At 41.0% G+C, this 16,391-nt stretch overlaps 1 protein-coding gene across 3 annotated transcripts in view; it reads left to right on the top strand.

Annotated features, from left to right (window-relative positions):
* Nucleotides 1-16,391, top strand: part of PDXDC1 (pyridoxal dependent decarboxylase domain containing 1) — a 62,832-nt gene that overhangs the window by 43,092 nt on the left and 3,349 nt on the right. For all 3 annotated transcript variants that reach the window (XM_049902790.1, XM_049902791.1, XM_049902789.1), the window contains exons 14-22: nucleotides 8,489-8,552; nucleotides 9,548-9,636; nucleotides 10,809-10,914; nucleotides 12,573-12,744; nucleotides 13,374-13,492; nucleotides 13,808-13,929; nucleotides 14,868-14,960; nucleotides 15,049-15,145; nucleotides 15,953-16,057. In XM_049902790.1, the coding sequence (XP_049758747.1) occupies nucleotides 8,489-8,552; nucleotides 9,548-9,636; nucleotides 10,809-10,914; nucleotides 12,573-12,744; nucleotides 13,374-13,492; nucleotides 13,808-13,929; nucleotides 14,868-14,960; nucleotides 15,049-15,145; nucleotides 15,953-16,057 (967 nt within the window). The remainder of the gene's footprint in view (nucleotides 1-8,488; nucleotides 8,553-9,547; nucleotides 9,637-10,808; nucleotides 10,915-12,572; nucleotides 12,745-13,373; nucleotides 13,493-13,807; nucleotides 13,930-14,867; nucleotides 14,961-15,048; nucleotides 15,146-15,952; nucleotides 16,058-16,391) is intronic.

Here is a 16,391-nt window from a genome sequence, read left to right as displayed (position 1 = left end):
GATTCATACATGTTGTGAAATGTTTCCTGGATTCATCATTGTTTTTTATCATTGTGTGTATGTAGCATATTTTGTTTATCCATTTCTCTATTAATGGGCACCTAGATTGTTTTCATCTTTTTTTGCTATGGTAAACAATGCTGCAGTGAACATGGGTGTGCATGTATCTATTCATGTGACCGCTCTTATTTCTCTAGGATATATTTCAAGGAGTGAAATTGCTGGGTCATATGATATTCTTATTTCTAGCTTTTTAAGGAAATGATTACATTCTTCAAATTGTGCAACCATTCTTGCTATCTTTTTCCAAATTATCCCACCACCAGGAATATCCATTCATTTCACACTAATCAAAAACTCCCTCTTTTCTCTTCCCTGGTTACCACTAATTTTTGTTTTCTACATGTTTATATCAGATAAGTGAAATCACAAAGTATTTGTCCTTTTGTGATTTATTTCATTAAGCGTAATGGTTTCTAGTTCATTTGTTTTGGCATACATTAGGACTTCATTCCTCTTTATAGCTGAGTAATATTCCATTGTGTATATATACCAAGGAGCCCTGGAGGCACAACAGTTAAGTGCTCTGCTTCTAATCAAAGGTCAGCAGTTTGAACTTACCAGCCACTCCATGGGAGAAAGACCTGGTGATCTGCTTCCATAAAGGTTACAACCAAGAGAACCCTATGGGACACTTCTTTTCTGTCACAAGGGATCACTGTGAGTCGGAATCAACTTGATAGCACTCAACAACAACAGTAACAAAATGTGTACCACATTTTGTTTATCCATTCATCCTTTGTTTCCAACTTTTGGCTATTGTGACTAGTGCTGCAGTGAACCAGTGAACATTGGTATACATGTATCTGTTTGTGTTGCCGCTTTGAGGTGTCTTGGGTATACAGATTCTGATTTAAAGAGGTTCACTGGGTGTTTCTTTAACAATTCTACAGGGTGCAATTAAGTTTAAAAGTAATATTTGAGTTGGTTGGTTAATGCAGTTTATTTCTATGTTAGAACATGGTTAGGTGGAAGTCTGATATTATCATCATTATGCCTGAAAATCCCAAAATGCACCTCTAGGACAATTTACATGGTTTTGTGCTTACATCTCTACTAATTTTTAAGATTTTCTGTCTTTGGTGTTCTGCTATTTTCACTGTGATATACGGAAGTGATAATTTTTTTTTTTTTTTTAATCCCGCTTGGGATTTATTTAACCTGAAGATTAATTATTTTAAAATCATTTCTGCAAAATTCACTTTTCAAATATGACCGCTTCCTAATTTTCTCTCCTCTTACCTTCTGGAACTTCGGTTAGCTGTGTATTGAATCTTGCCACTCCATATCCCATCAGTCTCTGATATTTCCCATCTCTTTATGTCTCCACTGCCTTTTGGTTAGTTTTTTCACATCTATCTTTGAGTTTAGTAACTTCCTCTTGCCTCTAATCTGCTGTTTAGCCCATTCATTGTGTTTTTAATTTCATTGACTTTTTTTTTTTTTTCATTTAAGGATGTTCTCTTTAGTTCTTTTGTAAATCATTCTCTCTTTTGAAACCATCTTTTTTTTTTAAATAATATTTAATTGTGTTTTAGGTGAAAGCTTACCAGCAGATTAACAATTTTTATACAAATTGTTCTGTACCATTGGTTAAAATTTTCACAATGTGTCATCATTTACATTATTTCCATTCTGTTTGTTCTGTTTTCATTGATTTAGCTTCCCTTCCCCTCCTTGCTTTCTTGTATTTGATTTTTGGTAAATGTTGACAATTTGGTCTTATATAGTTAATTGTTTAAGGGAGCACATTTACTCATGGGTGATACTGTTTATTTTATAAGCAAATCTATTATTTGACTGAAAGGTGACCTCCAGAAATAGCCTCAGTTCCAAGTTAAAAGGGTATTTTAGGGTGATAGTCTCAGGGAGGTTCCTCTAGTCCTGTTGGTCCAGTAGGCCTGGCCATTTTTAGGAATTAGAGTTTTGTTTCGCATGTTTCTCATATTCTATCCAGGACCTTCTATTGTGCTTCCGGTCAGAACAGTTAGTAGTGGTAGCAGGGCACCATCTAGTTCTCAGGTTAGAGGAGGCTGTTGTTTGTGTGGGCTCTTAGCCCTGTGGACTAGTTACTTCTTTGAGCCTTTGATTTCCTTCTTTCTCTTTTGCTCTGTACAAGTAGAGACCAATAGTTGTATCTTAAATGGCCACACCCAAGCTTTTAAGACCTCAGGTGCTACTCACCAAACTAGGATGTAGAACATTATCTTTATGAACTGTGTTATGCCAGTTGACTAAGCTGTCCCCCAAGACTGTGGTCCTAAGCCTTTTAACCCAGTAAACCAATCCCTTGAACTTGGATATGTCTAGGAAGCCTCTGTAATTACCCTTATGTGCTTTGTTATATATGTGGATATATATGCAGCCACACAAACATGTATATACATACACCTACAGATACACCATACGTGCACGTGCATTTACTTACATATGCATTCCGGTACACATATATGCATACATACCTTCCCATGTAACCACACACATATTTTTTGGTTGTTATTACTGTTGTTGCAGAATTGTATGTTATAGCACTTACCAAAATTGTCCCTTTTTCTTGTGTACTTCTTAGTGTCTTTATTTACTTGGTCAAGTTGTGCTGACTTCATTCATATTTGGGATTGCCTTCCCCATCACCAAAAGTAACAAGTGTCTACTGTCTAGAAAGTGATTCCCCCTCCCTCTCACTCCCATTCCTTGTAACCATCAAAGATCTTTGCTTTCTGTGTGTATATCTATTCTTGACTTTTTATAATAGTGGGACCATACAATATTTGTCCTTTTGTGATTGACTTATTTCACTCAGTAGGATGTCCTCCAGATTCATCCATGTTGAAAGATGTTTTGCTGACTCCTTATTATTTGTTACAGTCGCATAGCATTCCATTGAATGTACGTACCACAATTTATCCATTCATCCATTGTAGGGCACTTAGGTTGTTTTCATCTTTTTGCTGTTGTGAATAATGCTACAGTAAACATAAGTGTGCATATATCTATTTGTGTCACTGTTCTTATCTCTCTTGGCTATATACCTAGGAGTAGGATAGGTGGATCATAAGGTATTTTTATTTCTAGCTTTTTGAGGAAGCACCAAACCATTTTCCGTAGTGGTTGTACCATTTTAGAATCCCACCAGCAGTGCGTAAGAGTTCCAGTCTTCCCACAATGTTGTCAGCATTTGTTTTCTTGTTTTTTGGATTATTGCCGTTTTTGCAGGGGTGACGTGGTATTTCGTTGTAGTTTTGATTTGCATATCTCTAATGGCTAATTGTTCTATTAGTATCTCAGTTTTGAGGGGCACAAATTGTTCTCTCAATTGTGTCTGTAGGCTAGGAATTTTTTTTTTTCTTGCAGGAATTGTATGCAGCCTGAGTTGTGGAAGTATGACTTGCATTTGTTTCTGCTACATGTTTCAGGAGTTTGACTGACCTGGCTCCATTTATCTATGTTAATTTCACAGCTCTAGGAGTCTTACACCACATAGGATATCAAACCCAAGTGTAGTGCACACCTGACATTTTGATTTCTTGTGAGAATTTTTTCTTCCAGGGCCTTAGGCAGAGTTAAGATTTCTTGCTGGGCAATGGATAGAATTTTTCTATTCTTCCTTTCATAAGAGGTATTTTTCAGGGGTCCTGGTTTTATGCAAGATGCTTAATAACTCTGCAAACTCACCATCTCTCTTGGTCCCAAGACTTTGTCTCCAGTCCCTCCCATTGGCATTAAAACTCAAGACTAGCAATTAAAGCCAAATTCCAGGCCCCATACATGTTTATCCTGCCCAGCCCCTGCAGCTCAGCTTACACATTTTCCAGTTTTCTTTTCATTTCTGGACTTAGCTTTTTTGTGCACCTAGCAATAGTTTAAACTTTTTTTTGGTTATCAGTTATATTTAATCCAACATTTCAGGTATTTAGAACTGATGACTTCAGTGTTAGCTTAGTCTACCATGTTGCTAGAACCAGAAATTTATATATATCACCCTATACAATATTTCTTAAGGAGCCCTGTACAGTATTTTTTTTTTTTAATTTTATTGTGCTTCAAGTGAAAGTTTACAAATCAAGTTGGACTCTCATATAAAAATTTATAAACACCTTGCTATATATGCCTGATCACTCTACCCCTCAATGAGACATTACACTCCTTCCCTTCACTCTCTTTTCGTGTCCACTCGGCCAGCTTCTGACCCCTCTACCCTCTCATCTCCCCTTCAGACAGGAGATGCCAACATAGTCTCATGTGTTTACTTGATCCAAGAAGCTCATTCTTCACCAGTGTCATTGTCTATCCCATCATCCAGTCCAATCCCTGTCTGAAAAGTTGGCTTTGGGAGTGGTTCCTGGCTTGGGCTAACAGAAGGTCTGAGGACCATGACTTCTGGGGTCATTCTGGTCTCAGTCAGACCATTAAGTCTGGTCTTTTTACAAGAATTTGGGGTCTCCATCCCACTGCTCTCCTGCTCCCTCAGGGGTTCTCTGTTGTGTTCCCTGTCAGGACAGTCATCAGTTGTAGCCAGGCACCGTCTAGTTCTTCTGGTCTCAGGCTAATGTAGTCTCTGGTTTATGTGGCCCTTTCTGCTTCTTGGGCTCATAATTACCTTGTGTCTTTGGTGTTCTTCATTCTCCTTTGCTCCAGGTAGATTGAGACCAATTGATGCATATTAGATGGGCACTTGCTAGCGTTTAAGACCCCAGATGCCACTTTCTAAAGTGGGATGCAGAATGTTTTCTTAATAGATTTTATTATGCCAGTTGACTTAGATGTCCCCTGAAACCATGGTCCCCAAACCGCTGCCCCTGCTACGCTAGCCTTTGAAGCGTTCAGTTTATTGAGGAAACTGTTTTGCTTTTGGTTTAGTCCAGTTGTGCTGACCTCTCCTGTATTGTGTGTTGTCTTTCCCTTCACCTAAAATAATTCTTATCTACCATCTAATTAGTGAAAACCCCTCTCCCACCGTCCCTCCCTCCCCCGTCTTGTAACCATCAAAGAATAGTCTCTTCTCTGTTTAAACTATTTCTCGAGTTCTTATAAAGTGGTCTCATAAGTATTTGTCCTTTTTCAGCTGACTAATTTCACTCAGCATAATGCCTTCCAGATTCCTTCATGTTATGAAATGTTTCACGGATCCATCATTATTCTTTATCAATGTGTAATATTCCATTGTGTGAATATACCCATAATTTATTCATCCATTGATGGGCACCTTGGTTGCTTCCATCTTTTTTCTAGTGTAAACAGCACTGCAGTGAACATGGGTGTGCATATATCTGTTCATGTAAAGGCTCTTATTTCTCTAGGATATATTCCAAGGAGTGGGATTGCTGGATCGTATGGTAGTTCTAGTTTTTTAAGGAAGCGCCAAATTGATTTCCAAAATGGTTGTACCATTTTACATTCCCACCAGCAGTGTATAAGTGTTCCAGTGTCTCCACAACCTCTCTATTATGTTTTTGTATTAATGCCAGCTTGTTGGAGTGAGATAGAATCGGGTTGTAGTTTTGATTTGCATTTCTCTAATGGCTAATGATCATGAGCATTTCCTCATATATCTGTTAGCTACCTGAATGTCTTCTTCAGTGAAGTGTCTGTTCATATCCTTTGCCAATTTTTTTATTGGGTTGTCTTTTTGTATTTGAGTTTTTGCAGTATCGTGTAGATTTTAGAGATCAGATGCTGATCGGAAATGTCATAGCTAAAAACTTTTTCCCAGTCTGTAGGTAATCTTTTTCTTCTTTTGATGAAGTCTTTGGATGAGCATAGGTGTTTGATTTTTAGGAGCTCCCAGTTATCTGGTTTCTCTTCTGCATTGTTAGTAATGTTTTGTACACTGTTTATGCCATTTATTAGGGCTCCTAGCATTGTCCCTATTTTTTCTTCCATGATCTTTATCGTTTTAGATTTTATATTTAGGTCTTTGGTCCATTTTGACTTAGTTTATGTGCATGGTGTGAGGTATGGGTCTTATTTCTTTTTTTTGCAGATGGATATCCAGTTATGCCAGCACCATTTGTTAGAAAGACTGTCTTTTCCCCATTTAACTGACTTTGGGCCTTTGTCAAATATCAGCTTCTCATATGTGGATGGATTTATGTCTGGATTCTGAATTCTGTTCCATTGGTCTATGTATCTGTTGTTGTACCAGCACCAGCCTGTTTTGACTACTGTGGCAGTATAATAGGTTCTAAAATCAGGTAGAGTGAGGCCTCCCACTTTGTTCTTCTTTTTCAGTAATGCTTTACTTATCCAGGGCCTCTTTCCCTTCCATATGAAGTTGGTGATTTGTTTCTCCATCTCATTAAAAAATGTCATTGGGGTTTAGATGGGAATTGCATTGTATCTATAGATGGCTTTTGGTAGAATAGACATTTGACAATGTTAAGTCTTCCTATCCATGAACAAGGTATGTTTTTCCACTTATGTAGGTCTCTTTTTTTTTTTTTTTTCTGGGTTTAGGTCTCTTTTGGTTTCTTGCAGTAGTGTCTTGTAGTTTTCTATGTATAGGTCTTTTACATCTCTAGTAAGATTTATTCCTAAGTATTTTGTCTTCTTGGGGGCTACTGTAAATGGTATTGATTTGGTGATTTCCTCTTCAATATTCTTTTTGTTGGTGTAGAGGAATCCAACTGATTTTTGTATGTTGCTCTTGTATCCTGACACTCTGCTGAACTCTTAGTTTTAGTAATTTTCTAGAGGATTTTTTAGGGCTTTCCGTGTATAAGATCACATCATCTGCAAATAGAGATACTTTTACTTCTTCTTTACCAATCTGGATGCCCATTATTTCTTTATCTAGCCTAATTGCTCTGGCTCAGACCTCCAGCACAATGATATACAGTGTTTCTTAAGATTGAACTGTTAAGCACATGACTGCTAACCAAAAGGTTGGCAGGTCGAACACATCCAGCCACTCAGCAGGAGAAAGACCTGGAGATCTGCTCCCATAAAGATTACACCTACAAATAGCTCTGGGGTATTTCTACTCTGTCACGCAAGATTGCTATTAGTCAAAAATTGACTCAACAGCACCTAACAACAACACAGTGTTTCTTATGCACACTGACATTTGAGACCACTGAGCTCAAAGAAAGAAAGAAACAGACGATAATCTATATATAGAAGTCTTGGCATTCAGATCATTCTGACTTATCCTAATCAAGGATGGGGGAATTAGAGATTTTTGTTGACTTTTTTGTTCCTTCTTGCTTGTTGTACTCATTTCATTCTATTTCAATATTATGACCCTGTAACTTTATGTGAGAAAGCACTTAGTGTAGGAACTGACTCAGTAAATAATTGGCAGGTTTGAATATAAATCTTGCTTGATATGAACCACATACACACAGTCCTTTGACAAGTTAGTAGAGAAGATTCTGAGCCAACTACTTCATGTCTTTCCCAAGTTAGCTTTCCTGTCGTGACCATACTAATGAGTCACCACACTCAGAGCCTTGTAACAGTCTTGGTTTTGTGACTGGAATTATAATACTAGAATTGTTGACTGCCTAGAGATCTGCTTCCTGAGGTGTACCCCGCCCCCCCCAAAAAAAGTACCACAAAGTCTGTGAGGGGCATTCCTGCTCCATTTGTGTCCTGACCCCATGACAGAGCTGACAGCTGACTATATATTTGTTCAGTGGAGAGCATGAACTTAGTGGGGGATGATCTCAATGCAATAAATGTTTTCATCTGTTTATGAAATCCATTAATGAAACTAGTTGTTTGGTGCCCAGGTCAGCGATTTAGAAAATTCAGTTCTGACCGCGGTTATCTACATTGCCAGCAGGACCCGTGTCCTGAAAGTTTCATGAGAGGAAAGTACTTGTTCTCTTTTTTTGCTATGAGTAGAGGAAGTTCCAGTCCATCCTCCTTGGTTATTATAATCTCTAGAATTCTTGAAAGCATTGGCTCTCTTAAGCACCGATTCTCTTTTCCCTTTTCATTGTCTTCTTTGATCCTGATATGTTGTTGGGTGCCGTTGAGTTGATTTTCAATTCAAAGCGACCCCATGTGACAGAATAGAACTGCCCCATAGGGTTTTCTAGGCTGTAATCTTTACAGGAGCAGACTGCCAGGTCTTTCTCCTCCAGAGCCTCTGGGTAGGTTCAAACAGCCAACCTGGGTTAGCAAGTCTGGGTTAGCAGACCAATGAGACCTGTATTTATCCATTATTATTAAAATTTCCTTCTGTTTTAGTTTCAGTATACCAGTGTAAAATTTTTAATTAATCTTATAATTCAACAGTGGACTGTTGGAACTGGTTCATAGTTATTTTTAAGAATTTTACTAAACCCTTGAGTTTTGTTTCTCTAGAACTAAAATTAACCTTTGGACTTTTTTATGCATTTGTTAACAAAAATATAGCATCTCTTTTTCAAACTCACTGTGTGGGGAATTTACTCAGTAATATCAGACTTCCATTTTTCAGGTGGAAGATGAGTTCAGCTCCCCGGTAGTGGTGTTCAAATTTTTCCAGGAATTACCAGGCTCAGGTAAGCTCCATACATCCCACACACCCTCATCCCACCATTCTCCACATGGCAGGTAGAGTGAGCTTGTTAAAGAGGAAGTCATATGGTGTCACTTCCCTGCTCAGAGCCCTCCAGTATCTTACTCTTTGTGTTGACTAAGGTCCAGACTCTGCCATGCCTCATAAAGCCTGCATGTTCCAGCCCCTGTTGTGCTCTTTTGCCACTTACCCTCTCAGCCATTGTGCTTTAGTCATACTGATCTTCTCTGAGTTCCTAGAACACACTCTGCTCTTTTTTAGTATAAGGCCTTTATACTTGCTTTTCTTCTTGTCTCAGACACATTCCTGTAGCTCTCCTTACAGCTGGTTCCTTCCTGCCATTTAGGTCTCAAGTAAATGTCGACCTCCTTCGCTGTCTGTCGTGTCTAAAGTGACTCCATCATATCATATCAGAGCCCCTGCCTTTTTTCGTGGCACTAACAACAATATAGAGCAATTTTCTTTCTTTGTTATGGTCTGTTTGCTCGACTAAAATGTAAACTCCAAGATGACTACAACTTTGTCCGCCTTATTTACAGTCTACCCCAAGGGCTTAGCAGTGTCTGGTGTGAGCTGGTGTTTGAGCCATTCAAAGAGTGAAGGACTAAATCTGTTGTGAAGCCTTATTTTCATGCTGTTGGGTACCCTGATTTACCTGGCAGAGTGCTTGGTAGAGCAGTTGTTAATTTATAACTTTACACTTTGGTTTTCTCTTGAAATTCCTTGAAAGAAAACTTTTTTTTTTTTTTTACATGAAATTAAGAATTCTACTTGTGTGAATGTATTCAAGTGTTATATTTTTCATGAGAAAAAAAAGTGTGGAACCTTGAAACCCTGTCAGATATACATTTGATTTCAGTAATATTTGAGAATATTCTCTTGGGAATATTGGGACCTAAGTGAAATGGTACTGGAGGGGTGTTTGTTTGATGAGCTGTGTTTCTGGGAGTGACGACTCTTTCTGTGTTCTGGGGTCAGATCCAGGGCTTAACGCTGTACCAGCACCCAACATGGCACCTTCAACAGTCAGCCAGGAGAGGCACTCCTGTGATGCTCTGAATCGCTGGGTAAGGATGGCACTCCTCTGCCTTTTCTTTTACATCCAAAGCATTGGCACCTGACCATCAGAACCATGGTTTTAGATAAAGCATTGTTATGGGTAGGAAGTCAGGGAGTACCTGCGAAGGCGCTGGGTTCCCTTCTTAGATCACTACCTCACACCCTGTGTGACCGTTTCCTTGCTGCTATGTAAGGCTGTGAAGGAGCCCTGGCGGCACAGAGGTTAAAAGCTTGGCTGCTAATCAAAAATCCGGCAGTTCAAGTTCACCAGGCACTTCTTGGAAACCCTGTGGGGCAGTTCTACTCTGTCCTGTAAGGTCGCTGAGTCAGAATCGACTCCACAGCAGTAGGTTTGTTCTGGTTGTTTTTTTTGGAAGGCTGTAAAACAGCATGCAGAATCGTTACCGTAGTGCAGCTGCTTTGGAGCCCTGATGAGCGCTCGTAGCAGCATCAGAAGGCACATAAGCCAGAGCCCCTGAACACCTTTGTCAGCCTGCAGCATCAGCAGTCTTCATGGTCAGCCACCTTGTGACACCAAAATTGTACCTGGCGGATTTTAGCCTAAAGTAGGTGTTCTAAACAACATTACCACAGCAGTATTAATCTTAGCAAAACTTTGAATGTGCCCAACCTAGGGTATCTGGTAAATAAGTTACGTTACATCCATACACTGGAGTTCAAAACAGTCATTGAAAACATGTAGCTGAATGTTTAAGGCAGAAGCGAATGATCATTATAAATGGAGGCAACTCAACAGTGGGTAGAATTTCCCATTTTTTAACAATAAAATATATGTGCGCACACACACACACACACACACACACACACACCCCAACTCCCACCTAGAGGCAGTGTACCAAAATGTCAAGAGTGGGTATTTCTGAGTGGTGTAGTATGGATAATTTTTATTATTTGCGTTTACTTGTATTTCCTAGGTTTTTCTCCAGTGAACTTACATTTTTTCTTTAATGAGAAAAAAATGTAAAATTTACTGTTTTAAAAAAGAAAGTGCTATAAGTATTCAAAGAGAATCAAAAGGTGAAACGAGCCCTCTGAGATCCTCTTTGGTCTGGGGCTGAGTTGGTGAGGGCGGGTCTGGAAGAAGACTTTCGGCTCTCTTGGTGCTGGGGTGCTGGAGCTGCTGGGGTGCTGGAGCGTGTTCACCCGTCTTTCCCTGCAGCTGGGAGAACAGCTGAAGCAGCTGGTGCCGGCGAGCGGCCTCACTGTCATGGACCTGGAAGCGGAGGGCTTGTGTTTGCGGTTCAGCCCTCTGATGACAGCAGCAGGTAACTGTCTCAGTGGATTTCCTTCCTCCGGGGCGCTTTTGTTTTGGTGAGGCACAGTTACAGGTCTGTTATACCCCAGGCTGTCGGGATTGTCCAGCTTCCACTTACGGTATTCTGTTCTGTCATTACCAGCATCTTTTTTTGGAGAGGCTTTTTGTTTTGTGCTGAGTTTAGGTAGATTTGCTTCTAATGTAAGTTCTTAGAGAATCAGTCTCCTGAAGTCAGTTGAATTCCTGTGTTTTGATAGCTTATGGACCATTGGTTTTCTCTCCCAGTGGTTCTCAGTCCTGACTGCACATTAGAATTGCCTTGTGGTGGGTGCTTAGAATTCCCTCTGGCTGGGCCCCACCCACAGAGATCCTGATGTAATTGATCTGGGGCTCTGTGAGTCGGAATTGACCCGATGGCAATGGATTTGGTTTTTTTGCTGTTGTTGTTGGGAGTGGAGCCTGGGCCCTTCTATTCTTAAAAACCTCCCTGTTGATTCTAATAGGCCAGCAAAGGTTAAGAAGCCACTGTTTGAGATACTTGAAAAAGCAGGGTAGGTGTGGTTTGAGGCATTTAAGAAAGTAGTGTAGCTGTGCGTGGGCTTTTATGACTGAAAATCAGTCACTGCATAACCATGGGGCCTTGAGCAAGGTCCTTGATCTCCAGACTTGTTTCACACTTAAAAAAAAGAGATTACTAATACTTCATGTGATGTGAAAATGAAAACATGATCATGTATATATGCAGTACCTTATGTAGTGCTTGGCATATACTAAGCACTTAGATATAAAAATAAGCTGCAAAAAATAAAGTAAAAATTCGGTTGTGCTTTTTTTGTGAGGTAATTTAAACATTTTCAGAAAATGTTTGATGCTTGTAACAGTTTTGCAAAAATATTTCCTGAATGACCTCAAAGTAGGAAAAGAAAAGTATTACTCCCTTGCTCTGCAAAGAAAAAGTCATCATGATAAAGATTGCTGGTGGTCTCAGAGGGTCTTCTAGTCTCTGTTCCTACTGTGCAGTGTGGCCTTGCCTTCTCCCCCTCACCCCAGAGGCCGAGGACACCCTGTGGCACCATATACTGAGGCTTAGTAAAACCATACAGCGTTTGGATTGAAGGAAGCAAGGGAGTAGTCATGTTGCCAACCCTCTTGGAGCCCCGATGCCCTGAGACTTCCCAAGCTCTGAGCTGCAGGAATGGATACTCGGTCCTCACCACCCTGACCCTCCTGCCCTCCCGCCACAAATCCACCAAAGCACTTCCCTTCTTTCAGTCATGTTAATGTAAAGAGAGAACCGAGTGGTTGCCTTTCTGTGTTTAACCTGTGATGTGATGTTTATAACCTGACTGAAGCAGATTCTTTCTGTCAGAAAAATCTCATTTCTAATAGTGTTACACTGTGTTTTAAACTTGAGGGGTAAATCCTACCTTCTCTGTAAGAAAACACTGTCTTTATGCCTGAAGCAGTCTGCTAAGTTAATTTTTAACATCTGATACTTCCATATCTAGATTTAGCAGTTTTTTTTTTTTTTTAAAGCTTCTCAGCTCCAGCTAATTGGATGTACTTAGAGCTTTTGCCCTTTCTGGTAGCAGAAATGGGAACCCTGGCCACTGTCCTTTTTCAGTCATTCCTTAAGCATCTGTCCTAACATTCTGTGAATGCTTTCAGCTTTAGGAACTCGGTGTGAGGATGTGGATCAGCTTGTCACCTGCATAAAAAGCAAGCTGCCGGTTCTGACCTGTACGCTGCAGTTGAGAGAAGAGTTCAAGCAGGAAGTGGAAGGAACGTCAGGCCTCTTACACGTGGATGACCCTAACTGGCCTGGAATCGGGGTTGTCAGGTAAGTTTCAGCCAGCCATGGGGTGTACAGAACATGAATGGGTCGTTTTGCAAATAAGCTTAGAAATCCAGTGTGGACATCTGGAGGCACAATAAACACATCTAATGAAAATTCATCTCGATTTTCTGGGCATTTAAAAAGCACAGTGCAGCAAGCAATGGGGCCCACCATTTGCTCGGTGAGCATGTGGCCCCCTTCAGGTAGGACTCGCTGTATGTCATGTCTTTTTATGCCAACTCTTAAGTTACTAGGAGGAGATGGTAACTGACAAATCAGTAAGAAAAAGAACTCAGTGTCCTGGCGAGAGAAAACTCCGTCTTCTCTCGTTCCGTCTGAGCAGTCTATCCATGCTGCTTCCTGTCTCCTGCAAGGATGAGGCAAGTCCCCTTTATTTTAATATTGCAAATGATGAGACTTTCAGGCCTCACCTCTTTCTAAATTCCATGGGTCTACATAAAGACTTAGGCTTTCCTTGTGATAGTCTTGAAAGTGCTAGGTCTTAAGACACTATCAGTGGCTCCACTGCCCATTTGTCTTGTTTGAAGTTCTTCCATTCCACCTAATCCTATATCTGAAGAGACGTTTGATCTCTGTAGATTGAAACACTGTTGTTTTGATATTGTTTATAGGTATGAACATGCTAATGATGATAAAAGCAGTTTGAAATCAGATCCTGAAGGGGAAAAAATCCATGCTGGACTCCTGAAAAAGTTAAATGAACTGGAATCTGACCTTACGTTTAAAATGGGTAACTACTACTTTTATAAGTCAGTGGTGACTTTTGGAAGGACATTTTTTAACTGGCTTAAAGGAAAATGGGTTTCTCTCTTTCGGGGAAACTCTGGTTTTGTTCCAGGTGGAGGTGGAGTTCTTCTGGGGGCAGACATCGTCCTTCTCCCTCTGCAGCCCCTCAGGGGCTTCCCCTCACCTTATGAGAACCATTTTCCTCCCCCAGTAAAGGAGACTCCTTTTGCATTGTCACCCTGTTGCACAGGAAAGCAGGGCTGTGTCTGACTCATGAGAGGATTTGGGAACCGAGTCTGTCTGTTGTTTCTTCCTGCAGGCCCCGAGTATAGAAGTATGAAGAGCTGTATTTACATTGGCATGGCCAGTGATGACATAGATGTTTCCGAACTAGTGGAGACCATTGCAGTCACAGCCCGAGAAATTGAGGAAAACTCAAGGGTCTGTAAGACTCATCAGCATTCCGTTCCTTTTCTGAGCTTTCCCAGCTGACTAGCTGGGGTCATGAAGGAAGAAGCTACCCTTGGAAATGTCTGTTCCTTCATTCTCCCCACCCCCCACCCCCACCCTCGCAATTTTAAATGCTTCCTGTGAACTAGGTAGTGTACAGGCATTAGAAATACAAGTGGCTTCGACATAGTCCCTGAGCTTACAAGCCATTGGGGGAAAGAGATACATATTACCAAGTGATGTCATAAATGCTATGAAAAAGAATTTTTTTTAAGCATTAAGGAAGACACAGTCAGCTCTGCCTGACAAGGTCAGGGAAGACTTCCTGATTGGAGCTGGGTCCAGAAGAATGAATGAGGACAGGGATTTCAGTAATGCAGCTTCCCAGCAGTAACAGACCAGCTTTTATCAGCCAGTTGGCATGGAGAACCAGGCCACAAAGCTTGAGGGATGCTCTCCATACTAGACGTTTGATTCACTAACAATCACTCAAACAGAAAAAGGACCACAGCTGGACTAGTCAGAGAAGAGTCAGAAATGTGTCATGTGATTCGTTTTTGGTGTAGGGGTGGGGAAGAGGAGGAAATTTGAAAATGAGGCTGAAGGAGCCAGCTTTATTCATCCATGGGTGGACTTCTTAAGATCCTTCCAAACCCAACTCTATTCTGGCTTCATTTCCACGAATGTTGAGCAGTGTGTCTCTGTCCTGTTGACATGGCATTCAGAATGTAGGTAGGATTATCCTTCTCCTCCCTGTTCCCTAGCAAAAGAGGCTAGTATGTCTGCCTAGGCCTCCTTGAGCATTTTAAAAATGCAGAATTTTATTTATTGACATGCTTTTGAAAAATGACCCAGCGCTGTGTTAATAGTTCTTCTAGACTCCAGGCAAGCAGCTTAGATGAGTAATGCCATTCTTGGTTTTCTCACAGCTTCTGGAAAACATGACTGAAATTGTTAGGAAGGGAATTCAGGAAGCTCAGGTTCAACTGCAGAAGGCAAATGAGGAACGGCTTCTGGAAGAGGTGAGGCTGCAGATTGGACTTCCCAGCTGGCATCAGGCTGGAAGTGGACTGGACAAGATGACCTTGAGTAACATGTTATGTTTTGCAGGGAGTGTTACGGCAGATCCCTGTAGTAGGATCCGTGCTGAATTGGTTTTCTCCATTACAAGCTTCACAAAAGGGAAGAACTTTTAACTTAACAGCAGGTAGGACTAGACTGGCCCTGATGTCATTAACAGGAGAGTTTTGACCAAATGCTTTTGGGTTTCAGTTTCTTATCACTGTGCCAGGAATCTATGGAGATAAGACTTGTCTGCTCCCGTCTCCCGCCTGACTGCTGAAATAGTACAAAAGCAGATATCCGTTCCCTGTAGCAAGCAGACGCGTCTTCCTTGAATCCATGAGCAACACTTTTGTTCATTCAGCTGTTCAGATCCTCAAGACACTGTGTCTTGGGTGTTTTGGTTCAGCATTTGCCTCAGCAAAGGGCTGCTTTCAAAAGATTGCATGAGCACTGAAACATTTAATTTCAAACCAACCAGCAAATATTAACAGTTGCTGAGACTTGGAGATAATATTAAACTACATGACTCCTCTTTTCTTTGGTGTTCTATCCAGGAAGTAATTTCCTAAACCTGAGGTCCGTTCCATTATTCTTCCCCAGGAAATAATGACTACACTCTCATATGATAGAAAAAATAAATCTGATTTTTAATCAGCCAAACCTCACCCTTTGGCAAAGAGGCATCCATTTCTTGTTGCTAAAATTCAGTTCCCTGTTGGGCCTGGCTCCCTAGACATGCTGTGCCACACTGCTGGGTGTGTGTCCTCAGCTGTACTCAGGGTTCTTGAGAGTGGAAGGACGAAGCACCCCAGCAGGGTTGGGGGTCACGAGCATAGCTGTGGTACATTTCAAGAGCTGAGTGGCTAAAAGAAGCTTATTAACAAGGCTGAGGTGAGGGCACCCTGTGCCAAGAACTACCACTTACCCCGCTCCTTTCTTTTTCCCGAAGGCTCTCTGGAGTCCACAGAACATACATATGTCTCCAAAGTACAAGGCACAGGAGTGACACCGCCTCCAACCCCCTCAGGCACTCGCACTAAACAAAGACTTCCAGGTACATAATTAACACTGGAAAAAATCAGTTGGACTTCTCTTGGGAAAACAGACCTTTGTGTCACGTAACGGTTTTCCCCCAAGTTTGCTGTTACTTGCATTCCTTTGTTTTCTTGGGTCTTTAACCCAGAGTCCTGTTCTTTATCTCAGACCACCTATCACTGTTTCATTAAGTAACCATTTCAGTAGTCGAGGGATTTAGCGTTGAAGAGCCCTCGTGTACTTCAAGGGGGAAACTGAGGTCTTGAGAGATGACATTACATCTCACTGTGGTGTTTGCTATCCTGAGCTTTTCTTAAGGTTACCTCAAAAGTCCCCAGCCTTGGGGCACGTGA

The sequence above is a fragment of the Elephas maximus genome, chromosome 12, assembly GCF_024166365.1.
Source record: "Elephas maximus indicus isolate mEleMax1 chromosome 12, mEleMax1 primary haplotype, whole genome shotgun sequence".
NCBI lineage: Eukaryota > Metazoa > Chordata > Mammalia > Proboscidea > Elephantidae > Elephas > Elephas maximus.
The sequence above is the reverse complement of the archived record's forward strand: the minus strand, read 5'-3'. Positions and strand labels throughout refer to the sequence as shown.